The following is a 27,876-nucleotide window of genomic DNA, read 5'->3' as shown; positions in this document are numbered from 1 at the left end:
AATTAATGGAGTAACTTGTTTTGTAACAGGTTGTCATGAAACTCATTCTTAAAGAATGTTTCAATCAAAAAGAAAATTAAAAACCCACCTGGCATTCACTGTGATCAAGTACAGGGATCAACATGTCGTTCAATCAAATGAGACCTCGAACATCACAGGTGAGAGTTTTTGTACTTTTCCCTAAAGATTTTTTACATTTCCTAAATGAAACAAAAAATATGGACACTGCACCATTTCTAGGAGGCCTGAGAGGACAAAAATAGACTTTTAACATAGTATATATAGAAATCATTCTTTTCTAGTTTATATTTAGTAACTCAGCAATTGCAGAAATATTTTATATCACTTATTTGCGTGGCTTCTAGTTATAGGGAAAGCTTTTCAGAGTGTATCATCCTTGTCAATACTTTGATTTTTCACTAAAAGTATCGAGACCCAGACATTAACAGTCCTACAACTACCACAGGTTTGAACACAATCTAAGTTAACCTTGCTCAGAATAGGCTTAGTTATCCTTGTTGCAGACATTACCAAGAGTACTTCTGTGCTTCCAAGGTGGCTAATATTATTAACAACTGTCTGAATTATTTTGATTTTTTTTTTTTTTTTTGTGCTGGTGAGGTCAAGTTGTGGTGCTTTCTATTATGTTTGAATCAAGCTTTTAGGACTTTGCACTTTTTATGAAATGAACAAAGGTAGGATTTTACCTGAAGTTCTCTTGTATCCATGGCACACTCCAGAGGATCCACTGGTTTTGGTAAGCTATTTCCGTTGCTGTCACAGTGACATAGAGCAGAAGCATGGGCTCTCGTTTCCATTGTTGAGCTTGTTCTCATGTGACTTTTTTGATGCTGTCAGCTAGCATTCAGTCACAAATTGCTCTATTCATCGCTCTTCTCACTATCTAGTCATCGTTGTCAGATAGTACATGGGCTGGAAGAGTGAGGCTCTATCATCAAAGAAGCCATTCCTGCCTCCAGAAATTGACAGTCCAGCTAAGCAAAACAAAGCATATAGGACAAGTATTATAATTTACCTACAGTTATGATCATCTGTTCTTATATTTAGTTGGTGGAGCTCCATGTTTTTTATGTCCCAGAAGAAGTGTGGAACTTCAAGCTGAATACGGTTCCTGTTGCTCTTACTAGCAAGTTTATCTCAGCTGGATTTATAAGGTGAGCATAGTCTTAGGCTTTGTGTACATGGTAGCTCCTTTATGTTATTCTTTATAGAGCATGAATACATCTGTCAGAAGAGACTTGTTCTCCAACAAGTTCTAGAGGGAAGTGGTGCCCATGACTAGCATTATGTTTGTTTGGACTGTATCAGGCTTAGCTCCATTGCAGCCCTTGATGTAGACCGTTGAAATGCACTTCCAGAGCAGTGCTAGTACTTCTGAAGAAAAATTTATACTGTAAAATCACGGTTTTATATTATTTCTGTCTTCTTACGCCTGATTATCAAAATCTGGAATTCTTTTCGGCAATGCGCCAGCTTCAAGACAAGAGTGGCTTGATGAAGATGGGAAAGCCTGTCACTTCCCAGGAACAGGGATGTGACGGTCTGAACTCTCAGTCCAAAGAAAGAGCTTAAGCCATGTTTCCCAAGGGGAAGCCTTACAGCCCGTGCAACCACCAGCATATCTTCTTTCTTCAGTAGTATTTCTGAGAGGTTACCCACAACACTGCTATGTGTGCTCTCAGATGACTGTTTAGATGACTTAATGAAAGAATACCCCGGGTTCCAGTCCTAGGCCCAAACCTGACACAGAGAGTTGCAGTTTTAATCTTTCATAACTGAAAGTTTGTTTTATACTTCTGAACACTTTATTCACAAAATCTGTGTGTATCCAGTGTGGTAAGAAGTTGTAGAAAAATCAAATAATATAAAAATATGTGTTGAAATGGAGCTTTTACATGCACCTTGTCTGCTTCTGTGCAAAACCTGTTAACTGAGCTTAAAATGCAGGGAATATGGGTTTTAACTAATTTAAATTTAGGCTTGTATTGTCCATTTAAGACAACATACTGTGTAGCTGGAAAGATTGACAGCAGTCAGGTATGAGCATGTAGGGCAGAATGTATTCATTCTCACAGCTTCTTTTGTTGAAAGGCTACTCAAAACCAGAGGAAATACATGCGTGTACCGTTTTGTTTGCTGTACTAGTCTACAGCAGAGGTGCAAAATACACAGCTGGAGTGGTAACTTCAAATCATTTCATGTGATTGGACATCTGTCACTGCCCTCTGTTTGCTGGTGTAAATTTATTTCACTGAGGCTCAATTCTGATCCATCAACTTAAATTAGGATTCTTGTTGATTTCAGTGGGTTTATATCTGTCTGGGTATTTTTTGCTTGCTAATGAGTCTTAAATAATTGATAATTAATTATCCTATGGGTACTATGCAATGCTGCAGTACATTAACATTAACAATGACTAGCACCTGGCCAGTGTATCACTGTCTTTAAAAAACCAGAAAAAAATAGAAAACTTCTCTTATTAAAATCCAGGAGAGGGAACAGCAGCCTTGCTGGTACTAATGCTGTTTGAACATTGTTGATAGCCCTGTCCAGTCAGCTCGGCAGTCCCAGTACTATCTGAGTCAGCTTAACAAAGGATTCCTAGGTCTAAATACAGGCTATTTCCATTAATCATGAAATTAGAGGAAAATATTAAGTGTGTAATTGTCAATGGCCCTGAGTTCTTGTTCCCATGAACTTTATTTCTCAGCCTCTGTGATCTTTTATTTATTCCTCATTCCTCACCACAGAAGCCATACTTTTGTTATTCCAGATGAGATTGCTTCAATGAGCTCTAGTTTGCATTACTTTTAAAGGAACACCCTGAAGCAAATTACTGGGATGTGACTAGCCTTCTGCTAGCCAGTGGCAGCAAGTAAGAAATATATTATTATATGTTCCTAGCAGCTGTATCTCAGGTTCTGTATACCTAGATAATTTTCTCCCATGATACATCATAGTTACTTAGATGTTTTCCCTGCTGTTCATAAACGCCTTAGATTTAGATTTCCTTGCTGGTTTGGACAGGCATTATCAGTGAAAGATGTGCAGTGTTAGAACTGCCCCTGAAAGAGCTTGCATTTATTGGGTTTCAGAAGACCATTCAAGGGGTGTATCTTGTCTGAGACATTAGCTTGAAGAAATTGTAGTGAATGAGAGATATTTGAATTATAGATCATCTCTGTTCTCTCATAAGGCCTTTGGAAGGATGTGTATTGAATTATGTATCCATCTTTCACATACTTCTTTATACATTTGAAATAAATGACATGAGGGCTAATATCTGCAGAAGGGTGGGCAAAAAATGGCTGGGGAAGAAATAAACAGGAGCTAAATGTACAGGGACCAAGCAGCGTGGCCTAGATGTGTCTACTCTGCAGACCTAGGTCTCCTCTGCTGCATGCCTGTGCTCCAAGGCAGATTTATGATCTTGAGGAGGATCATCTAAGTCCAGGGTGTTTGAAATAATGCAAGGGAAGATTGTATCCCACTGAAGTATGTGTTTATGAGATGAAACTGAGCGTGTTTTTACATATCTAGGGTGTGAAATGAAAGCATATAGAGCTGTTTGAAAGTGCAAACAAACCCTGAAAAGTTAGTGTTGAAGACCTGTCCAAGTTGAAGGGATGTTATGTTCTTGTCTATACAGTTTACTGAGAATGGCGTGTGCTATCCCCCAAGCTCTGTCTGTGCATTGCTTGAAGAGTGATAGCTGCCTGGGCCAAAAATCATACTAGGTAGTATACCAACACTTAATCAGCATGGGTGATTACCAGTCCCAGGCCTGAATTTGTTCCCTGGCTTATTTTATATGGCAGCATAAGAGCAATTAGAATTGCTTATGTTGTGCTGCAGAGCTTTTGTGTGCCTCTTGCACGTTTGGTTTTATTCTGTGAAGATGCTTTTTATTCTATGGTGATTTTTATAGTGAGCTCATTACTTTAATATTTGCTTGGTTTCCAGTAGTACATTAAATGATGCAATTCATATTTGTGTCAGCTCTCTCATCCTCAAACTAGGGTGGAAATGTTCCCTCTGCAGTGTTTGGTTTTGATTTAAAATGCATTTGCATGTACACATGCACACACCCAACTGTAAATTTGTGTTGGAGAAGATGAAATCAAAGGAATGTGCCTGATACTTAAAGTGGACAGTGATGGTGTCTCCTCTAGCTCTTAGTGCTTGAAGGGGTATGTTCTACAGTCTTGGACCGGCCCCATGCAACTTTGTCACCTATATGGAAATGCATGATTGTAGTCTCCAATGTTTTTGTTGTTCATCTGCAGATGAGCAAGAGCATTCTGGAGTAATTGTCAAATTTCAGCTATTCTCCCTTTGTATGGGGGTCCTAAAATATGAATATTGCTAGTTAATGTTATGTCCGTCCTTGTAATACAATCTACCATAACGTGATACAGTGTTTGGACTCTACCACACCAAGACTCTCTGGCCTATATGTAATTAGGTTCAGTTCCAGGACATAGTTCCCATTTTTGGTCATTCTGTCCATGCAAGCCAGCATGTATATAGCATTGTCTTCCCCCTTTTACTGGCTGCAGAGGGTGGAAGCAAGGACAGGTAGCCTGGGAAGAATACAGATAAATTGTCCAAGCAGCCAGGGATCAGATAAGGAAACCTAAAACCCTGATAGAATTAAATCTGGCCAGGGACATCAAGGGCAACAAGAAAAGCTTCTACAGGTATGTTAGTGGTAAAAGGAAGACTAGGGAAAATGCGGGCACTTTCCAGAAGGAGATGGGAGACCTGGTTACCCAGGATATGGAGAAGACTGAGGTACTTAATGACTTTTTTGCCTCAGTCTTCACTGGTGAGTGTTCTAGCCTCATTGCCCAAGTCACAGAAGGCAAAGATAGGGACAGGGAGAGTGAAGAACTGCCCACTGTAGGAAAAGACCAGGTTTGAGACCATCTAAGGAACCTGAAGATGAACAAGTCCGTGGGACCTGACGAGATGCATCCGTGGGTCCTGAGGAAAGCAGCAGATGAAGTTGCTAAGCCACTATCCATCATATTTGAGAAGTTGTTGCAGTTTGGTGAAGTTCCCATTGACTGGAAAAGGGGAAGCCCTTTTTTTTTTTTTAAAAAAGGGAAAAAAGGAAGACCCGGGGAACTAGAGGCCAGTCAGTCTCACCTCTATGCCTGGCAAGATCATGGAGAAGAACCTCCTGGAAATTTTGCTAAGGCATATGGAAAATAAGGAGGTGATTGGTGACAGCCAACATAGCTTAACTAAAGGCAAATCATGTCTAACAAATTTGGTGGCCTTCTACGATGGGGTTACAGCGTTGGTGGGTAAGGGAAGGGCAACTGATGTCATCTACCTGGACTTATGCAAAGCATTTGACCCTGTCCTGGCTGACATCCATGTGTCTAAATTGGAGAGACATGGATTGGTGGATAGACCACTCGACGAATGAGGAATTGTCTGGATGGTTGCACTCAAAGAGTTGTGATCAACAGCTCAATGTCTAAGTGGAGACCAGTGACAAGTGGTGTTCCTCAGGGGTTGGTATTTGGACCAGCACAGTTTAACATCTTTGTTGGTGGCATGGACAGCAGGATTGAGTGCACCCTCAGCAAGTTTGCCAACGACACCAAGCTGTGTGGAGCGCTCAACACGCTGGAGGGAAGGGATGCCAATCAGAGGGACTTGGACAGGCTGGAGAGGTGGGCCTGTGCAAACATCGTGAAGTTTGGCAAGGCCAAATGCAAGGTCCTGCACGTGGGTTGGGGCAATTCCAAGCACAAATACAGGCTGGGTGGAGAATGGATTGAGAGCAACCCTGAGGAGAAGGACTTGGGGGTGTTGGTTGCTGAGAAGCTCGCCATGAGCAGGCAATGTGCGATCGCAGCCCAGAAAGCCAACCGTATCCTGGGCTGCATCAAAAGAAGCATGGCCAGCAGGTCGAGGGAGGTGATTTTGCCTCTCTACTCCGCTCTTGTGAGACCCCACCTGGAGTACTGTGTCCAGCTCTGGTGCCACCAGAAGGACATGGACCTGTTGGAGTGGGTCCAGAGGAGGGCCACGAAGATGATCAGAGGGCTGAAGCATCTCTCCTATGAAGTCAGGCTGAGAGAATTGGGGTTATTCAGCCTGGAGAAGGGAAGGCTCCAGGGAGACCTTCTAGTGGCCTTCCAGTGCCTAAAGGGGTCCTACAAGAAAGCTGGAGAGGGACTTTTTACAAGGGCATGTAGGGATAGGACAGGGTGTAACAGTTTTAAATTGAAAGAGGGTAGCTTTAGACTAGATATTAGGAAGAAATTTTTTTCTCTGAGGGTGGTGAGACACTGGAGCGGGTTGCCCAGAGAAGTAGATGCCACATCCTGGAAGTGTTCAAGGCCAGGCTGGACGGGGCTTTGAGCAACCCGGTGTAGTGGGAGGTGTCCCTGCCCATGGCAGGGGGCTTGGAACTAGATGATCTTTAAGGTCCTTTACAACCCAAACCATTCTATGTTTCTTTGAACTAGCCATCATTATTTGATCTTACAGACGTATTAATGAATAACAACATTCTAGGGTGTCTCCTCACATCACATTAAGAGTGCTACGGGAGAAGCTTGGAGAGTACCTGGGTGGAGTTGCAGTTGCAGAGAAATTCAAATTTTTAAAATGCATTGGGAAAAAACTAGCAGTGGTAAGTTAATTTTTTTTTTCTTTAGTGCTCTTCTGCTTTATGATGTAAACCACAGATTTCATTCCTGCAGATTAGATAAGATCACAAGAAAACAGAGATAACTTTAGGAGCACTGTTAGCCTTTGTTTTTAAACATGCTGCAGCATAAGCTCTTGTCAGAGCATATCTACTTCCCCAAATATAAAGGCATAGCTGGACTGGTGTTTTAGAAACATCCTTTAAAGCATCCAGTGAAAAGATGCTAGTTTTGATAAGTCAATGGATTAAATATGACAAATCTGCAAATCTGGTTGCATTAAAAAAAAAATCCCCCTGAGTTCATTGTTACCAGTGCATGGTTGGGAATATGGCACTTGAAGAATTTGCAATGGAAGCTGAGTAAGTCAGAATTCCTCTGATGGTTCTTGCTGTGACCTGCCCAGAAGCCTTTAAAGATCAGTATCTGAATGAAAACTTCTCTCGATGTACATTTGTGTTCCGCTAGTTAGTCCAGTAATACAGCCTGAGCTTTGTGTGATCAAAAACCTGCATCTCTGAATTGTAACTGTTCCTCATGTTCATTCTCTATATATTTGTAGTTTACAAACTACGGGTAAAGATTAATTAAACCTGAAAATTAGTCCAACTGAAAGTTTGTTAGTGTAATACACAAAGGCTTAAGCGATGTAGCTAAGTATAGAATACTTTTTTTCACTTCACATTTCACTTCTTTCTCACGGATTTGGAAAGCTGGAAATTTGGTACTCTTCTTTATTTCATTTGTAGTTCAGTTATCAGTAAAATTACCCACACAGAAGAGTAGAATAAATACTAAGTAATGTGCAAAAACTAGGTGGAAAAATCTGAAGAGGAACTTAAAGACCGTGAAGCAATATGAATCTGAAAACAGGCATATGTCTTCAAAGAACTGAGCTGTTTTTAACTGCATCATAAGAAGTAAGATGGTGTATTTTCTTCCTCACCGATAGTTCTGAGATAAATGGAGAAATTTTCCAACCTCCTTCAGAACGTCAGGCATTTAATAAAATATTTTACTTTAATAGAGAATTAAAGATATTGGTAGATACAAGTGAAGATTTTTAGTGACTAAGATATAATTTTAATTTGGGCTATTTACTGTTGCTTGATGTTTAACAAAGTGTAAAGCAATAAACCAACTAACTGGTTTATTTGTTGTTTAGGGTCATGGTAACCTCATTGAATTACATCTCAATGATCAAATATTTGTTGAGTGTTTTCCCCCACCCCCCAGTCTTCTGTTTCACAACAGTAACAATGTAAGCAGTACTAAGAGCTGTACCCTACTTTCAAGTAAGGGTCTTTAAATGAAAAATAAACGTAGACCAAAATTGTGTTCATTTGCTCTTACTTTTCTTGCATATAGCCTGTGCCTCTAACGGTGAATCAATGGCATTGCCTGGCCATTTTTCAGAACAGAATTTGGCCCCATGTTTAGTTCAATTTCATTATTTAAATGTAAGCTCAGATATGTATATATATTTTTGTTCTGTTGGACAGAAGATACGTTAGTTATTTTAGACTTTGTTTTTAGGATGACTGTTGAAATCTGAGAGTGTATATCACACAAAGAATATCAAGAGAGACAATAAATACAGGAAGACCTAGGAGAGTAGTAAATATTTTTTAACTATGTACATTAAATATTTTGCAGTATTGTATCAGTTGAATAGTGAAAATTGTGTGACACTCGGCACGTCCATCCAGATTCAGCTTGAAGCAACTTGGTAAAGACAGTCTAAGGCTGTCTTCTGCTGTGACTGTTGGATCAGGTCCTTTGAACCATAAGAGAGAGTGCAAAGGATATAACAAATTATGCGGTACATCCATGTACTCCTGTGGGTCTGGTTGGGATTTTGAAAAATAGACAAAGTTTCAGTGCCATGTCAGAAAATAGAATAGTAGTCTGTGTTCTTTTTTCCGCATCAGGCCATTACAGAAGATAGTGCTGGTTAAGAAAAAATGTAGTATGTAAAGATGATAACAGAATATAGAAATTAAATGATATGCAACATTATTGATAAAAATATTTCATTGGTTATGCTTCCATTCTTTATCTTCCAAGGTGAAGGCAAAGCAAGAAACAGAACTGGAACTGGAGTCATTTGCTCCTCCTTATGTATGTATTGAATGGCTTTTAAGGTATCATTTTCAGAAGCTTTTCACATTGCATGTTTCTTCTTTTGTCCTGTCTGATGAATACACTGCATATTTTAGGCACTTTACCCTGAATTGTATTTGTTACCCGGAGTGGAATACTTTGAAGATATTTATCCATTATCATCATCAACTCAACAAAGACATCACTTTAATGCAGAAGCTAATAGGTTTGATCATGGATCAAGATTATCCAGTCTTCCCCCAAAAAATCCTGAAAAGAGCAAACAATTTTTAGAAAGCATACAAAGCAGTCATAAGCTAGAAAATCAGGAAGTGCACAGTCCCGTGGAATGGGGTGAGAAAGAACCTGTTCCAGTTTTGCCTACAAAACATAAGCAACAGCATAACATCAGGATTCAGGAAAAACAGATACAGTTTAGAGAAAAAGGTAGGTTTGACCAATGTAGTGAAGGATGATGATGAAGGAGGAGAAGAATAAATATTATTGTTAACATTTACAATGAAATAATATTTTTGTTTTCTAATAATTGTTATGCAGATGAAAATGGATCCAATGGATCTCTCTTCACATCAAGTCATTCAAATCCTGCAGATTGGGAGTCTGGAAAGAGTGATATGGTACTACAGACCCCTGAGCAAAATCATCTCAGCCAGGATCAAAAAGAGCATAACACTCCTAAGTGGAATGACAAAGCCAAAGGAGCTGCTTTTACTCTGCATGTAGACCACAGTGATGAACAAGGCCAGAATAACCAAACACCCCAAAATCGCATTAAATATCGCAAGGGTACAGCTGTTCATTGTCATCTTTTTGCTAAAGCATGCTTTTTAGAAAGTTGGCAGAGTAAAGATAAGTTTTAAGAAAACTATAGTTAAAGCATGAGTTGGAATATTGCTATCAGAACAGTATTCTATTTTTTTAAATAATAATAATTTTTAATTTGAAGGAGTCCTTTATCACTGTGTTCTGATATAGGGAAACACTTTACTATAGTTGATGTATTTGTGTAATCTTATTTATATGAAAAAAATTACTAAGCAGCTAGTGTAAAGATTGGAGGATAATGTCTCCATAATTCAACAGCAGTTTTAAATGAAAAGAGTCCTGTTATCAGAATATCAAGGAAAGTATTTATTCCCTTCAATTTTCATTGTCCTCTTATACATGGCTACATTACTACTGAAGAGGAAGTGTTTCTTCCCCTCCCTCCCCTATAATGTTTATTTCTATGCTATTGAATAGTGACATTCTTAAAACTGAGAAGTGAGAGAACTCCTTGAGCAGACTACAGTGAAAATAGTGCAAAAGCATGGAGGGGTTTAAAGCACACATTAACTAGGTAACATTTCTGTGCCAAAATAGAAAATGTCGTTTGGAAGAGATGTATTAACTTACTACTTCCGTTAAAATGGCGTGTCTTATGGATACTGAGAGCCATTAAGTCCCTGAAAGGTTGTATAACGTTGTTAATATTCCTAATTTTTAGTGATTACCAAGAAAGAAATGACTGACACATTTCAGTTGGATTTGAATGACTAATGCTATATTAGCATCAAAATTATAACATAAATTGCTTTCAATGAAATACTTTTGAAAGATAAGTCTTAATATTTGAGTAGAATTTTACAAATGATGTAAAAAAGGTGACCTTTATCACAAATTTTTAATGAGTAATTATTAAATGAGGCAATATTCGAATTTTCATAGGTATGGGCACCTTACAGATCTCAGTTAGAATTATTTTCTGGATATCCCACACTTTGAGTAAGAAAAACAAAAAAATTTGAATATGAGACATGTCTGGAGAGTGTATTAGAAAAGGCTTTCATGGATGACTTTTCAGTAATTTCAGTTTCCAATCATAATCTGTCAAAAATAGCTTAGTTTCTTCATCATCATGTTACCTGATATTAAGTATGAGACTATTTAATATATAAATATTTTTATATATTTATATATATATTTATATATATATATCTAAATAAATAACTGAAAAGTTTTCTGTAGCTTTATTTTGAATGGTGAAGGAAGTAGTATTTTGTGGTACTAAAAGTGAAGTCTGTCAGTAATTTTCTTTTGAAGTATTTATATATTTTAAAGCAGGTAACGTTCATTAACATATAAATGCAAAACATTTTGCTCTGAAAGGCAGAAACTGTTAGATACAGAATTAGTTTAGGGAAGGTGAAATAATTATGTGGTTTCCTTATCTGTGATAGTGTTTCGTGTACTAGTTACCAAGAATTAGTTAGATAGAAATTCTCAAAACAAAATTATCTTTCTCTTTATTTTTTTCCTCTGTTATTCACATATTTCCAAACACCAGAGATAACATTATTGGATTGATTCACTGAATTTCTAATACAGGTTGGAAAGTCCAGGCATTGACAGTCAAAACAGGTTGAATTTTGTGAATGTAATTTCTATATTTTGATCATCACTATCCTGTCACAGAACTAACAAACATGGAAAATAATGACCACCAAAAAGATACCAAACTAAGAAGAGACAGAACACGGGATGCTGAAATTCTTAAAATAATGGAAGACCAAACCACAGAATATGTACACAAACCCCAAAGGTTAGGAAATAATGATTTTGCTAAAATAATGGATAATATTAATTCATAGCTAGAAACTTATTTTACAGACTTAAAATAAATGAAAGAAAATTGGGAAAAAACCCGTTTCATTACATGGATTTTCACTTGCTTCTTTGATTTTATCTTTAGCTTGCAGCAATACAGAACTAACAAGTCTATAGCTGTTCCTGGTGAAAAACTGGATAATCAGGTGTGTTTTTCAAGGTAACATATTGTTAGTAATCTGAAGCAATAAACATAGTCCTCCACCTAGAAATAGTCTGATTTTATAAGACAGGTAACTCATTAGAAATATGAAATACTCAAATGTGTGTTTGAAAGTAATCAAGAAAAGTCAATTCATGCACTGCTACTCAGCAGATTTGCTAATGAAAAATCAACTCTAGTTCTAAACAATGAAATCTTCAGAAATTGTACCTCTGGTTATAATTTAACAGGAACTACATATAGAATAACTATCTCAGTCTTATTAATGTTAGCACTTTTTTTTTTACAATTTCTTGACAGTAAATTTTTATTGTCTTTATTGGTGACAATTTCATAATTTCATATTTCCTATGGGATAAATTTGTCTTGCAAGCCAAGCGAAACTTCTGATTAAAAACTAGAAAATCCTTTAAAACATATGTATGATATAGTCATAGGATCAGAACAAGAACACATTTAGGAAAACTGAGCACCCACATGCAATGATACAGCATAATTGCTGTCACTATTAACTGTCACCTGTGAGCTCTTGCGCAGAAGTGATTGTAGGGAGTCTTATGAAAATAATAATGAAATTGAAAATCTGCTATTATAACTTCTATTTTAGAAATTGGCAGTCCAGACTTCGTAAGCAATGAGCCAGTTTTAAGGCCTGTTATTCCCGGTCTTGCATGGGAGCGCCAGTAACTTGTGGGGTTATGGATATGGACAAGAACAATTAGCAATAGTCTACATTTTTGTCCGTATGTTCTCTGCGATGTAAGTGTTCAGTGTCCTGATTTTATTTGCAGAGGTCCAGCTGTTTGTAATTTAGTCATCATGTAGTACTGGTAAAACAATAAAAAAGCTTATATGCAGAATTCAAATTTAGCCCTCCTGTTAACTCAGGCCACATTCAGGGCATATGTCTCATGTAACAATTGAGGATTGTGAGTTATGTACTTATAGTTGTGTCTTCTGACTCTATAGGCAGATAAAAGCGAGAAAAATCATACTTGTCCAAAAGAATATATTTCGCCTCCTAGTCCACCTTTTCTGGCACTTCCTGTAAATCCAGGTCAAGTTCCTGCAATTCAGACAGCAAGTGAGTATATGATTCCAGGAAATCGAAGGGAAGTGAACATTTAATCACAACTGAATAGTTAATGAAGACAGAAATACCTACTTTATAGAAGAATTTGTAAATACATTGTATTCACTGTATTGTTACAAATTGTAATTTGCAGTTGGAAAATTCCAGGCATTTATAATTGCATGGGCTGTTCATAGAGCATAGCAGGTTCCCAGTGCTAGCTAGAAAGCCCAGTTTGTGGACTTGGGGATGGAAGGAGAAAAGAAGGGAGATCAGATGAAATGCTGCAGGCTCAAGTAAGAATGTAGTAAAGAAAACCACTAGTAGTATTGCTGAGGATCCTCTGCTGTGGTGGAGGAGGAGGAGGGCAGTAAGATCAGCGATTAACCTATTTTTGCAGGCTAATGAAAATCTGAGGTACTATCCTGCCTATGACCAGCTGGAGTTTAAGGCAAGATTTTGCTACAGTTTATATCACAAAGTATTTTAAGCAGGAAATAGTCTTTTGGAGGCTTGTATGCAGTGCATCTAGGTCTTGAATATATTAGTTTTAGTGATACATTGTCTAGGCATATAAAAGGGTGCTTACTTGTTTGTGTGCGTGTATGAATGCCTAGATGCACCCTGGATTTCTCACTTTTTTCTAATGCACTGGCCATTTTGAAAAGTCAGAGGTAGTTTATTAAAATGAAAGAATTCCTACTGCCTGTTCTGACAGAGCTTTTGGCATGATTTATGGTGGGCACATTACAAAAATCTTGCTTGATCCTTCCTATTTACAGTATCCAGATGCTTGCTAAATATAATTATAATATCTTTAGAAAGCAAGATGGTAGAACAATTGCAACAAATGAAGAAAGACAGAAGGCACATGGAGAAAACTAGAGAAGAACTGATCAAAAAAGCTAAGGGGCTGCTGGAACAAAATAAGCTGAGAAGATACCACGGTACACTTTTAGTTTATTTTGGAATTTGGAGTGATTGAGAAACGACACTGAAACCAATGTTTGCCTCCTTGTCAGTGAGCTTAATTGCAGAGAGAGAGCAGTTTGCTAACTTATAGCTCTGAGAGGGCTCATTTGTGTAATAGCATGATGGAAAGATTCAAGGTTGCAATGTTTCCTTCCACTTTTTTGTGGCAATTTTACAAATCTAAAAACATCCTGGCTTTTATAAATCATTCAAGTCATGTTCCATGTACGTGTAGTGCCCAGAAAGCTACTGCACGCCGCTCCACTCTTTGAGGCCCAGGACAGCGGGCATATTCTAAGCCTGTCTTTAGCCAGTGCTTACAGAGGATTTTACTGTGTTGATAGGGCTTCTAGTCAAATTGCCAGCGTAATACTTTTTCTTGATAGAATCATAAAATTCCTCCTATCATCTTCCTCCTATCTAATGGTATTCAGCTTATGGCATGGAAGTTACAAACCTGTTTTGACAAGCTTAACAAACCTTGGGTTTTAACAAGGTAAAATTCTCATTGAAATCCCACCCAAATTTCCTTTGTAAATCTATTTTCAAGTTTACACTTAATCTGTCCTCCCTAAGTCACATTCTGGTTATACAGACGTGAGGTTTAGTCACTTTGATGTTTTGAGAGCGTTCTCTTTGTACTTAAATACAGCTAAATCACTAGGAGTCTCAACTATTTTTAGTAGTTCTGTTGAAAGGAGAAGGCAAACCAATTCTTCCAGTTATTCTCCAAGGGCATGGCTACGCTGCACTCTGCAACACGGTGAAGTTGTATATAAAAACCCCAAACTTGGGTACTTGAAGCCGTGAATCCATAGTAGCATGGAGCTGCAAGGCAAACTAATTTACCCTGCTGAGATAAGCCCTAAATGACTCCTGCGTTGTCTTAAATTATGTTTCCCTGTTAGGTAAAATAAAGCTTGTTTCACAAGTATTCAAACAGCTTCTGCAGGTTCTTTAAGAAGCGTCTCTACCTCTGAATTATTTTTATCAGACTTGAAGAGTTTGGTAAGTGCATTTGCAAGCATGTTTCTTCACAAGGTATGAAGGGAGGAGCACATTCTGTAGGAACAGTGGTCTCTGTATTTAATATTCTCCTAAGATTGCCATGCTGACAGTCACTCTCCGTTACATACCATGTAGTCCTGGAACCATTCAAGGTCAGGTTGGATGGGACTCTAAGCAACCTGATCTAAGTTAAAGATGTCCCTGCTCATTGTAGAGGAGGTTGGACTGTATGATCTTTAAAGGTCCCTTCCAACCCAAACTATTCTATGATTCTATGAAAATTCAGTTGCATTTATAGTGAATATAATTTTAATGAAGATTTTCACTAATTGCTTTTCTTAAAGAAACCTACTGCCATGTTTTAATGCATGTATTGGCCAACTGAATCTTGTGAGATCAGCTGGTTGTTACTGTCTTCAACAGACCTTATGATAAGATGAACAAGACCAAACAGTATTACTGTTTTCCTGTGTAGCTCGTGAGGAATGGAAAAAGAAGTACTTTGAAACTAAGAAAGCTACGGTTTCACTGGAGGATGCTTTAAACAAACTGCGACAAGATTTAGAGCTTTACCACCAGAAATTACTCTTGCAATTGGAAGCCAGAGATAGCCGAAAACGACCAAACAATATGACAAACTCCAAGGTATTTGCTTGTATTATTTAATCTCTCTTTTTACACAGCCTGTTTTTTTTTTTATATAAAATATAAATTAAAGTAACAAATTCATCACCAACCAATGACTTGTAAACTAGCTTTAACAGCCAAATATCCCTCAATGATCTAAGGTATAGAATTACTTCAGCCCATTCTTCTCAAAAAGACTGAAGAAGTGCTTGAGGCTGAGCATTTGATTCTTTCGGCTTTGTGGTTATACAATACCTTCTCATAACAAAATCCCCTTTTGTTCAGTATGATTAATGAATTGTTCAATTGTATATTGTTCTCAGCATCCCAAATTTCATGTACAGAGGTAATGAATTATAGCTGTGTTTGGAGGACAAGAAACGTCTCTGAGGTTGTTGGAATGGTTGTGCCTGAACTATTGTACAACTGCGAGTCTCGTGTTATGTTGTTGGTGTCAAATCATGGGAAGTTCAGAGAGGAATTTAAAAATGAAAAGGTAAAAGAAAAGGGGGAAACACCCTTCCCAATAGTTGTATCTCTAATTTTCTAAACGCGTTAATGGAAGCAAATCTGTTGGCTAATCACAAGCTAGACTAGGGGAAAAAAAAAGTCCCTTTCTTGTATCTGAAAGGTGGGAAGGTGTATATACAATCTAGAAGTGTATATTGTATACAAATGTGTGTTACTTGAGCTATCTTAATATAAATATCTACAATGTAAAAATATTAACATGGTTCATATTGCTTTATATTACTAGCTATGTTCAGATATGTTATTACTCCTTTTGGGGGCAATACCGTTTTTTTTTTCAGTCTTTCCAGCTAGGCACAAAGAAGCCTTATGTGAAGGATGTGCACAACTTCACATGCATACAGCAGTTAGTTATTGGCCAGCACACAGAGAAGACAGCCAGGATTTAATGAGCTATTAGGCTAAGGACTAGTGTGCTCTCCACCCCTCGTAAGATGTGTGCTACGTGAGGCGCCTCGGCTGGCCAGGCAGGCAGCGGTCAGGCTCCAGGAAACAAATCCTGCTGTCGCTGGTTTCCCCTTTTCCATCAGCTTTGTCCGCAGTGGTGACTCAACCCAACAACACAGTGATTCCTCAGTAGCCCCCAACTAGTCTGACGGCCTTACCTGTTTTTTTCCCTGCATGACTGTGTACCTTTCCTGCTTTCTCAGTGGTCTGAGCGGGGTTACACAGCTGTGCGGTGCCGGAGCTGGGACTTGGACCCTTGTGTGCAGGCAGCTACGCCCCTGGGTGGGGAGAAGCTTACAGCAGGAGCTCAGAGATGAGAGCCGACAGATACCACTTAATGACTCCTTGTATGGGCAACTTTATCGCGTCGTTTGCTTCAGCTGGCAGTTTATTAGCATTTTGAAATGCTTGGAACATCAAGAGATTACCATGTGCACGCTCCCATCCTTTAGCATTACTGACTTCAGGGGACTACGGCTGATTTATACGAGCTCAGTATCAGAACCTACATGTCGAAAACATTAATTTTAGTTTTATAGGTTAATTCAAAGATAGGCCCACCCCCAGCTACTGCTGAAATGACATGCTGTATAACCAAGGGTTTACCTGCACTAAACATTACATGAGTGTAGCAATCTCATCAACAAATGTACTGTGACAGAGTGATGCTAAGACTGTGAGAGAAAAAACACACAATTTGAAGTATGGCTTCTATTATAAATGGGGAGTAGCCATAAAAGATAATTGCAAAACAGTGTACTGTTACGCTGGAGATCTGATCTGGATCTTAACTTCCCAAAGCAATAGGGAGTGGAAGAACCTCCGCACCCAGCTGAAGGGCTGTCAGGGCAGCTCTTGGAAAGCAGACTGCTTACAGACCAGAGACAGCCCAGCACGCATTAAGGACTGGAAGAAAGCAGGGGATTTGGAAAGAGTTTAGAGGATTGTTTCTCAGTGGTGAAGTAACACCCAATGAATGAAGAGATGCACTAATGCTGCATCTGAAGTTTTGGTGGTATTGTTGTTGTTTCATACAGAATTACACGATCATCCGGATTACTACAGTGCAGCATGAACTTGATCAACTGAGGAGGAAGCTGGATGATACAAAAATGAAACTCATAATAGAAATTAAGGTACTCTGCCTTTTAATTAAAACAGTCAAAATGATACTATGTATAGCAAAAAAACTTAGATTTCCCAAACATTAGATACTGTAAATATTTGTTAAACAGTTCTTGGTTTATACTGTTAGTTTTATGGTGTTAGTTGTCATTGCAACTTTATCATCACTTGAGCCAAATTACCCCAGAACACCAGGTTATTATTAGATGATTTTATATGTATGGGCATCCACCTGCTCCGGCATGGGGTGCTCCATGGGCTGCAGGTGGATATCTGCTCCACTGTGGACCTCCATGGGCTGCAGGGGAACAACTTGCCTCACCATGGTCTTCACCATAGGATGCAGGGGAATCTGTTCCAGCGCCTGGAGCACCTCCTCCCCCTTCTTCTTCACTGACCTTGTTTCTCTCATATATTCTCACTCCTCTCTCCAGATGCAGTTGCTGTGTTGCACAGTAACGTTCTTCCCCTTCTTAAATATGTTATCGCAGAGGCACCACCACCATTGGTGATGGGCTTGGCCTTGGCCAGCAACGGGTCCATCTTGGAGCTGGCAGGCATTGGCTCTATCAGACATGAGGGAAGCTTCTAGCAGCTTCTCACAGAAGCCACCCCAGTAGCCGCAGTGCTAGCAAAACATTGCCATGCAAACCCAAAACATCTAGGATGGATGTAGTCGTCGTGCCTCCTCCATTGTATAACAAGGAGTAGAAGGAACAATGAGTTTGACAGTTAAAAAGCCTAGGCAAAGTACAGAAGAAAGCAGTGCTAGAACTAGGCTATATAATTAGGCATCTAAAATTTTAAAGATGAAAGATCTATTCTGTATTCAGCCATCTTGTATAAAATTCAGCCTTGGTTGTATAAAACCCATATGCGTGTCAACTCCAAAAACTTCCTAAAATTACAATTGCTTAAATTACTGGTTCTTCTGCAGATGAGAAAGCAGGCAGCATCTGATTTACGAGCACTGAGAGCGGAACTGACACAGAAGAAGATTCATTCAGCTTTAATTCTCCAATCCAGAAAATCAGAAATTTAAGAGGATGACATGAGTTTAACATCTGTAAAGTCTACAGAAGCTCTGTAATGTATATAGTATCTCAGAGTTTCAGAGCATTTGTTTGTATGTTCTTGAAGTTATCTTGTAAAAAAGACATCAACTATATAAATGTTGTGAAATTTGTATACTAGGCTACTGTGGTACTGCAGCTTACTACTTTTAAATCTCACTCTTACTATGATTAGTCAGCTACTTAAACATACAGTTTAACCTAATAACGTGTAAAACAAAGCCAAGTGCAAATTAGTGAATTGTGTAACATCACATTGGTATGCTGATGTTCACTCATTAACAAAATACCTACTAAGCAAATAAACTTATAATCTGTAACATCCTGTTCTTATTTTCAGGCATACGCATTACATTTTTGGAAAATGATTAAAATAGATCTTCTGTTGAACTACAGCAACAGTAATCCTTTACTTAGCTCTTTACTGAAGTATATTTTTGTCACTATAAGTATGCCTATCTATAAATTACCAATGTATTATTACCATATTATTATGAAGTATGAACAAAATCTTAGATTATCTCGCCTTACTTCATATCTAGTCGGTTTTGTTCCCTCTCTTATTAGGAAAACCACGTGGACATTAACCTTCTGAAGTTAGTGGAAGAGGCAAGCTTTGTCTTGGACAAGCTCTGATGATGATCCTGGTCCAACTTACTGTATTGCATACTCTGTTTAAGTTCAAGCTCATGCACGTGCTTAGATAACAATGCTCTGAAAGAGTAATCAGATACCTCCTCTTGATGGTAATTTTTTCTAGCTTTCCTGTTTGCCTCTTTGCAGTACTAGATGTTATTACATTAAGCAGAACAGTAACATGGTAGGAATTAACATTATCTACAGCTGACAAGGCTGTATTTATTACTGGAAGTGAAACACTCATGGGAAATCAGTAATACAATGAAAATTATGCAACTCTCAAATGGACTAACTTCCAAATGTCTTGAGTCAAACCACTCATTATCCAATTTATTTTCTTAAAGATAGGAGATTTTAGTGCTAAAATATTAAATTAATTATTAAAACTACAACCACTTTTGCTCAATTTAGGATTGAATCCTACATCCTGTATTTCAGAATTTTATCTTATTTAAGACACAGGAGCAGGCAACTAGCTACTGGAAAACCTGAATCTAAATTAAAAAAAAAAATAAAAATCAACTCATGATTCTTGACTCCTACAGGAAAGAGTTTTATTATAAAGTCATCTGGACTTCAGTTAGGATTTTGTAGATCATCCACTCCAGAAGACCTCTCAATTTCACAAATCTCTCTCTCTCAGTATTTTAGCATATGGATAGAAATATTAATAGAAATTCTGAAGGATCTATATGTGAAACAAATTTATCAGTTTCTCCTAAAATGTACAGACCAGAGCTTTAGTGAAGAGCCCTCTGGTTTTCCGAGGGAATTTTTTTCTTTATGTGAGAGCAGTAGGCTTCACCTGCTTTCCATCACCCGTAGCATCAAGCAGCCAGACTCTCACATGAAGGCTTCTAATCTTCTCCTCAGTAGCCATTATGGTAGTGCTGCTATTCTATGGTGTTTTCCCAGTAACCATTTAGCAAGGGAAAAAACCCAACCAACCAAACCCCACAACTGACTACATACATCTAATTTAATAAATTGTTTAATTAATGGAGTCACTTAAGCAGGGCGCAGTTGCACTTTAATCTGGTTGTGAAACAGTTCTGAGAAGCAGTGTGGGCTGTAAGCTGTGGGACAAGTAAAGCATAAACAGACAACACTGTTTACCAACCTTAGTGAAGACAGCGTTTTATTTAACAAAATAAATCCTGTAAACACCAGTCAATCTTTCCATCACTACAGATGTTTAAAAAAGTTACACAATTTCTCTAGGCAAATTATTTTATGAAAAATATGAACTGGAAAGAAAATACAACCTCATATTATCTCAGTGCAACGCCACATAAAAACAAACAGGCTACTGAGTGAATCTTCAAGTGTGTGGAAAAATACATATGCAGTTCATTAAATAAGCTTCCGCGTTCTAGTTTTCAGGATGTAAAGATGCTTGAAATGGAAGAAAACATCATCCAAGTCCTCTCCATATGAATGTTCCCTCTTCAAGATAAGGTCCAATATTTTTGGCTTTTGAAACTAAGGAATTTACGTGATACATAAACATGGTGAAACTGGAGTTTATTGAATATTCCTTTTTAACAAGTTTGATAAAAATCTTAATGTCAGCTACTTCGTGTTATGTAATTTCTTCAGTATAAAATATTTTAATCTCTAGAAGAGTAACCAAGTACAAGTACAAGCTTCACCAAGTTGCATGGAAGCAACAATCGCTCTCTCCAGTATTCTGTGTTTAATCTGATTCAAGAGTGGCTTAGCTAAAATAGAGGCTGGGGTGGGAAATCAGGAAGCTGAGACTGTACCATGCAACCTCAGAATGAATACTTGCTGCACCAGGCAGCCTTAGCAAAGGTTCAGTATTAGATTGTTCCTGTAAATCCACCACTTGGTCTTACTTGTTACCAGATCCACACTGGGTTCAAGCTTTAACCAACTTACGGTAGTTGTGAAAAATTAAAAAGATTAGCAGTCTTAAAAAAAACATGCTGCTAAAGCAACATTGCAACTTTTTGAGGAATGAAAATACGACTTTGTATACAAAATAATAAGATGAATTTGGTTAGTTCTCAAAGGTTTTGTAATCGTGGTATATTTATATAAAGTCAAAGTCTATGATAGTATAAACCATAATAAAAATTAACGATTTTCATCCTAAATCAACGGTTCAAATAATTCTTATGGTGTCAGGGCTTGCCACATTGCTTCAGTTTGTTGTTCTGCTACAGCTTCCCTGGAATAATCAAGACTGTTTCCATTCCACATGCCAATGCCCCTTAAACCTCGATTCTTCACATATGCTGCTTTTAGAGAGATGCTGTGAGGGTCATCATACCATACTTGGTGGAAGTGACCAAGAGAATCCTAGAAAAAGGTTTAAACACTAGTGTCAGTATCTGCCTATCTATATAAACAAGATACATTAAAGTACATTGAGTTTTGATTACATTTTCTGTTGAATGAAGTGAAAAGTACATTTAAAAACTCAGATATACAAGCTATGTAGATTTACATAATGATATTTTGCTGATTTACAAATTATTTTTCACACAGGACAATTAAAAATTAAGCCAAATACTTGCTATTTTTGTACTTGTAGAATCTAAGTTATAAAACAGTGAGGCATTTTAACTGAAGTTAGATGAAAAGAGTTAGCTAATTTGTATTTTAATAATTTTTTAAAATACAGCTAAAATCTCAGATACATTATCTAACCTAACTATCTAACCTAGTGAATTTAGTTAGAGATTAAGTGTTTTTTTTACAGCAATAAACAGTTTTAGAGGAGGTTATAAAATTTTTCTCAAAGTTATGTTTCTTTGACCTGGTCATTGCTTACAACACCTTTTAATCATCTACGTGTGAAACTTAAAATTATGTCTGAAGAAACAAGACAAAATGCATACACTGTGTTGTTGATGTCAGCACAGTCATTCATGGACTCTTTCACTATGTCTATGTAGACACCAAATGCAGAAGAGAACATGCATGCAAGTCACTGGGTTAGAAAAACTTAAGAGCATCTCAGAATCTGTTTTGGTTTAAATCAGTCACCAACTCATATAACTCATATAAGTAACATAAGAGTGAAGGATGGAGCTATAGAATTTCTCTGTACCAAAACATCCTTTTTGACATGGTACAGTCTCTCAAGAAAATTGCAAAGTAATAAAGACCTTTATTACTGCTGTAGCCTTCAGTCACTGCACCCCTCTTTCAGACTAGAAATTCAAGGTATGGAAATCCAGCCATCCTTTACTACACAAAAAAAATAGAAGTAGAAAACACAAATCTAAGAATCTAACCCTGAAAACTTTATAATCAAAGAACTATGGTTCACGAATGTTTACTCCACAACATGGCGTCTTGTAAAGAGACACTTACCTTGTATTCATAAAATGGAGATTTCTGTACCTCATCCCAGAGCACCCCTGAAAGAGAACTGTTCACCTGCTTCATTATTGCTCCGTAGGGGACCTGACGCCCTGCAGCATCACTGCAAGGAGCCCCACGGAAAGGTACTTTAGAAAGGGAACAAACATGATCCTGAAAAAAAAAAAGCAGAAGGCACGAGTTCCACGTTACATAGATTTACTGAACTCCAAAACAGCAGTACAGCCAAGAACAATGTCACAAAAGACACTGTGGTCTCAAAAATCCCAAATCTTCAAGTATCCATGGCAGACATACTATCTGTAGACAGAAGTAAATAGTTAAATTTTGTTTACTCTCTAGCGATACAGAGTGGGGTGAACATCACTCAACTTATACAGTTGCCTTATCTTTTCCACATTTAATTCACTCTTCCATTTTTCGTAAGTATAAAGTTGTTTGAGACTCTGTGATTTATGCATAAACTGCTATACTTTAACAGTCATAGGTTTGCCATGGTTTGTTGCACCTACTCTTTAAACAGTGAGCTTAGTGACTGTGTTAAGATGGCAAATACAAGTGTTGTAGTGTTTTTGGACATCATCTCTTCTCGTACAGATAACATCTATAGCTCCTTAGTCAAACATGGTGTTTGGGTATCATGGGGTTCAGGTTGCCTACAGAGAGATAAAATGCTTTGGTTGGTAACACACAGCTCATCAGTTATCAGCCAAGCAAAAGTCTCTGTCTTGAGTCCCAGCTTTATGCTCTTATCCAGACGACTTCCTAATCCAAGAACAGGATCACCAAAATCTAGCTGGCTCTTTCCAAGGAAAAAAAAAGTAGCAGTATAATTGCAAATGAATAGTCTTCATCTTACCTTAGATAGGTTTTGGCAAACATAGTCATAGCCATACCAGGGGACGCCCATCACAAGTTTCTTAGGATCAATGCCCATAGTTATGTACTCTTCATATCCTAGTTTTGAAAGAAATGAAAATTAAGATGCAGTACTGCATTTTTCCATGCTTTTTAGAGCCAGAGGCAATATAGGACTTGCATGATCCCCAGACAGAGACAAAGGTGCAAGCTCCTCTTTACTTCCCACCTGCATACTCCTACGCTTACTCTATTCAGATCCTACCAACTGTTCTAGTTGCTCACACTTAAAACCTGCTGCCCGTACAGCAGTTCACGAGGATGACACACAAATGTTTCAGGTTCTTTGCAAGCCCAGGCAGACACCATTGCTTTGGCTGCCGTTTGTCATTCTAAAAGTGTTCTTCACAATCGTGAGGGCTACACAATTACTTTACAACTAGCAATGCACAACTGCAAAAGGTCTATTTGTAGTGTCACAAGGATCTGAGATACTATTTTCACATTACGACAACACATTTGAGCACACTCTAAAGCCTTAATGCAACCAAAAACTTGACTAAGAAATAGCAATCTTTTCTATCTATTCCTGTGAACAAATGGAAATGTTCTGACTCCTGGGGAGGCGTTCTGTCCTCACCAACTAAAGTCTGCAGGTAAGGAGCATTGGCTTTTGCAATACAGTCCGTCCAGATCTGGCTCTGTTCATCATATGACATCACGAATAAGAAGTCACAGGCATCTGCAATCCCAGTGTAGTTGTAGCACCTTTTATCTATGCATGCTGGAGACCAAGCCACATCAAATGTTACCTGATGGAAAAATGCACAAGTTAGTGTTGTGTGTGGCACTTAGGCACTCTGGTTTTGTCTTAAAAAAAAAAAGCTGTAACTTCTAAAGACAGTATTTCCCAAATGTTGCACAGTGTTTAACACACGGTGATACTAATGAACTATAGGAGATGCTGCTCAGCTGACAAACATTAGATAGTAAACAGTGAGCGCCCCTACTAGTGAATTCAAAACACCAAAGAAATTAAAAGACAACGTGAAAACTATCTGATCAAAAATATGAAGCATGCTGCAAATCCGTAAGACTTTAGTGATGGGTTTACCAAAACGTTGTCAAGCTTTTGCACCAGAAGCCTGTATTTGCCCTACTTTCAAAGACTCATTAGCTATACTAATAACTGCCAGCTCACACACAGCAATAACATTGCATTTACAAATCTCAGTGAAACCCTTCTTCCATTTAAGTTCATACAGGTCAAAAAGAGTGATTCTTACGATAGCACATCATAGCTAACATTCATAATTAACCATTCATGAGACTATCATGCTTTAGACTTGCATAATTTTTTTCAGATTCACATGCTAAATAGTATTCTCAAAAGTACTTGCATTTCATAAAGTTGAACTTAATGTTTGTATCAAGAACATTATTATTACCTGTGATCCTGGAATTTCTCGGTGAAAAGCATCTGTAGTTTCTTTAACAAGATCTGTTAATGCATAATACTCAGGGGAGGTTTCATTAACTTCTTGCTCTATATCTATATTAATTCCATCCATATACTGTTTTTTTGCAAGGTCCACCTGTTGGGATATCCATGCTGCTCTTTTAGCAGGATCAACAATTTCCTTAAGAGGTACGTCACCTAGACAAGAGGCCTTCAAGAGTTAACACGTATTTGCACCACAGTAATGGTAAGGAGGAAAGGTTTGGCTTTACTAAACCAACTAACATAACCACAAAATAAAAACTCCCTACACCCATACTGGTGAAATACCTTTTTCCCCAAGCATAATTTTGAGAATCCACCCCAGAAGAGCTTACTAAGCTTCTTTGAGACAGCATTGTTTAAAATTAAGTTCCTTTTGGCTTTTTTTCCTATCATTTTAATCTCCTTGCTTAGTATTTTTTAGCCACTGTAAACTTCCTTTCTTCAAGTCAACTTACTTCCAGTATTTCCAGGGAGCCAGAAGGACTGTCCTACTGTTGCAATAAACATGTTTAACCTTTGTTGTTTTGCGCATTGTGGTCTTGGATGAAGTTTTTGCCTCAACAGAGCCAAAACTTGATTACAGCATGTAAGCACAGATTGACAATATGGACTTTGTCTTTCTAATCAGCATTTGTACCTACGCAGAGTTCCCAACTATTCATGTTTTAAAACTCAACCACTTCCTAATAAAGGGATTGATTTAAGTGAAAAATACTAAAAATTACTTGCAGTCCCTTCCCTTACCCTGTCTTTTGGGTTCTGTGCATAACATCCAGAACACAGACCCAAATAGGTATCTGCTACAGGCTTTTCCTTTCTTCCTTTCACAGAATCACAGAATGGTCAGGGTTGGAAGGGACCTCTGGAGATCATCTAGTCCAACCCCCCTGTCAGAGCAGGGTCACCTACAGCAGGTTGCACAGGACAGCATCCAGGCGGGTTTTGACTGTCTCCAGTGTGGGAGACTCCACAACCTCTCTGGGCAGCCTGTTCCACTGCTCTGCCACCCTCAAAGTAAAGAAGTTCCTCCTCATGTTAAGATGGAACTCCCTATGTTCAAATTTGTGCCCGTTACCTCTTGTCCTATCACTGGGCATCACTGAAAAAAGACTGTTCCCATCCCCCTAGCACTCTCCCTTTAAGTATTTATACGCATTAATAAGATCCCCCCTCAATTTTCTTTTTTCTAGACTAAAAAGACCCAAGTCCCTCAGCCTTTCCTCATAGGAGAGATGTTCTAATCCCCTAATCATCTTTGTAGCCCTTTGCTGGACCCTCTCCAGCAGATCCCTGTCTGTCTTGAACTGGGGAGCCCAGAACTGGACACAGTACTCCAGATGCAGCCTCACCAGGGCAGAATAGAGGGGCAGGATGACCTCCCTCAATCTGCTGGCCACACTCTTGATGCACCCCAGGATGCCATTGGCCTTCTTGGCCACCGAGGCACATTGCTGACTCATGGTCATCCTGTTGTCCACCAGCACTCCCAGGTCCTTTTCCACAGAGCTGCTCTCCAGGAGGTCAGCCCCCAACCTGTACTGATGCGTGGGGTTATTCCTCCCCAGGTGCAGTACCCTACACTTGCCCTTGTTGAATTTCATAAGGTTTCTCTCTGCCCAACTCTCCAGCCTGTCCAGGTCACGCTGTAAGGCAGTGCAACCTTCTGGCGTGTCAGGCTCTCCTCCCAGTTTTGTGTCATCAGCAAACTTGCCGATGGTACACTCTATCCCTTCATCCATGTCATTGGTAAATATATTGAACAGGACTGGACCCAGTACTGACTCCTGAGGGACACCCTTCGTTACTGACCTCCAACCAGACTCTGCACCACTAACCACAACCCTCTAAGCTCTGTCAGCCAGTTCTCAATCCACCCTGTTCCACTGTAGCCGTGATGTTCCCTGGTTAGAGACCTTTTACTTACATGTCACAGGAATGGTTTTGCTATTACTGTGGCAGAAGCCACCGCTGGTTTTCTTTTTAATACCCTGCATACCAGCATGTGCAAAACGACAAGGTATTATAGTCCTGTGTGCATTATCCTCTTATTAATTAATCCTCTTACTGGTTTTTAATACTTTGCGTAGAAGTAAACGTGAAATGCCAAGGTATTACAGCCCTACGTGCATTACGTTCTTATTCATGTATCACATAAACATCCACATTTTCACAACGCAACCAACCTTTCAGTACTATCCTGGAGCCTTTAGAGTGAGCATAGCACATGAGCTCAGGATCATACTTTCCAAAAGCTGCCACAGTTGTAATTTTTGACCAGTCATAGGATTTCCAGGCTTCCTTCCCCACATCGAACACGAAGACCTGGGACAGGGGTAAAACGCACCCTCATTAGCTCCAAACACTTCTCAGCAGGGTGATTATTTTCCACGCCTCTCAAAAAGCTACATGACTTTGGGGGTCGCCTCTCTGCCCCCTGCCAGCTTGCACCAGCACCCTCCCAGGGCTGCGAGCGGCAGTGGCCCAGGGGACAGCACTCAGCCACACCACACTCACCACAACTCTGCCATTTCCCTGTAAATCACATGCGCCTGTTTTTTTAAAAATCTGATCGCCTCTTAATTAAGATAAGGCAGTGCCGCATGGTGTGTTTAACGTGCTGCTAAAACCGCGCAGGCCGCCCCGGGATCGGCCTTCCCCGGCCCTCGGCACGCCCCGGGGCCCACAGCCGCCGGGCCAGGCCGGGCTGGGGGACCCAGAGCCTCCGGGAGACCCACACCTCGAAGCCGCCGGTTCCCGTGACGGGGTGGCAGAGCCGCGGGTCCTGGCAGGGGCACGCTCCGGCGGCGGGGCCGCCCAGCAGCTGCAGGAGGCCGAGCAGCAGCAACCCCCAACCCATGGCCGGTCGTCGCTTCCGCCTCGGGGCCGCGGGGGGCCGGCCCGGCCATGCAGCTCCGCCCCGCGGCCCGCCCCGGGAGCGTCCCCGGGAGGCCCCGCTGTGTCCCTGCCGAGGGGTGGGGGGAGGCCGGGGCGGCCCCCCGGCGTGAGGGCCGGGCCGGGCCGGGCCGGGTCGGAGCCGCACC

The 27,876-nt window shown here is 39.3% G+C and overlaps 2 protein-coding genes across 2 annotated transcripts; one reads left to right on the top strand and one right to left on the bottom strand.

The window, feature by feature from the left end:
- Positions 1 to 122: 122 nt before the first annotated feature.
- SPATA1 (spermatogenesis associated 1) lies at positions 123 to 18,449 on the top strand (the record flags this gene model as incomplete). Its single annotated transcript, XM_082483536.1, has 13 exons — positions 123 to 158; positions 1,069 to 1,175; positions 6,559 to 6,676; positions 8,760 to 8,813; positions 8,912 to 9,242; positions 9,354 to 9,602; positions 11,271 to 11,397; positions 11,548 to 11,608; positions 12,595 to 12,709; positions 13,519 to 13,644; positions 15,153 to 15,322; positions 17,320 to 17,418; positions 18,345 to 18,449. 13 exons carry the CDS (start codon positions 123 to 125, stop codon positions 18,447 to 18,449), a joined length of 1,698 nt encoding a protein of 565 aa, XP_082339662.1.
- A 1,799-nt stretch (positions 18,450 to 20,248) lies between these two features.
- Positions 20,249 to 27,692, bottom strand: CTBS (chitobiase; the record flags this gene model as incomplete). Its single annotated transcript, XM_082484527.1, has 7 exons — positions 20,249 to 21,444; positions 22,465 to 22,626; positions 23,333 to 23,430; positions 23,972 to 24,143; positions 24,780 to 24,988; positions 27,019 to 27,157; positions 27,573 to 27,692. The coding sequence occupies 7 exons, from the start codon at positions 27,690 to 27,692 to the stop codon at positions 21,259 to 21,261; spliced, it is 1,086 nt and encodes a 361-aa protein (XP_082340653.1). The 3' UTR covers positions 20,249 to 21,258.
- Positions 27,693 to 27,876: the final 184 nt, after the last annotated feature.

The sequence above is a fragment of the Vanellus vanellus genome, assembly GCF_965231255.1.
Source record: "Vanellus vanellus genome assembly, chromosome: 5".
NCBI classification, from domain to species: domain Eukaryota; kingdom Metazoa; phylum Chordata; class Aves; order Charadriiformes; family Charadriidae; genus Vanellus; species Vanellus vanellus.
This window is presented reverse-complemented; position numbering and strand designations above follow the sequence as displayed.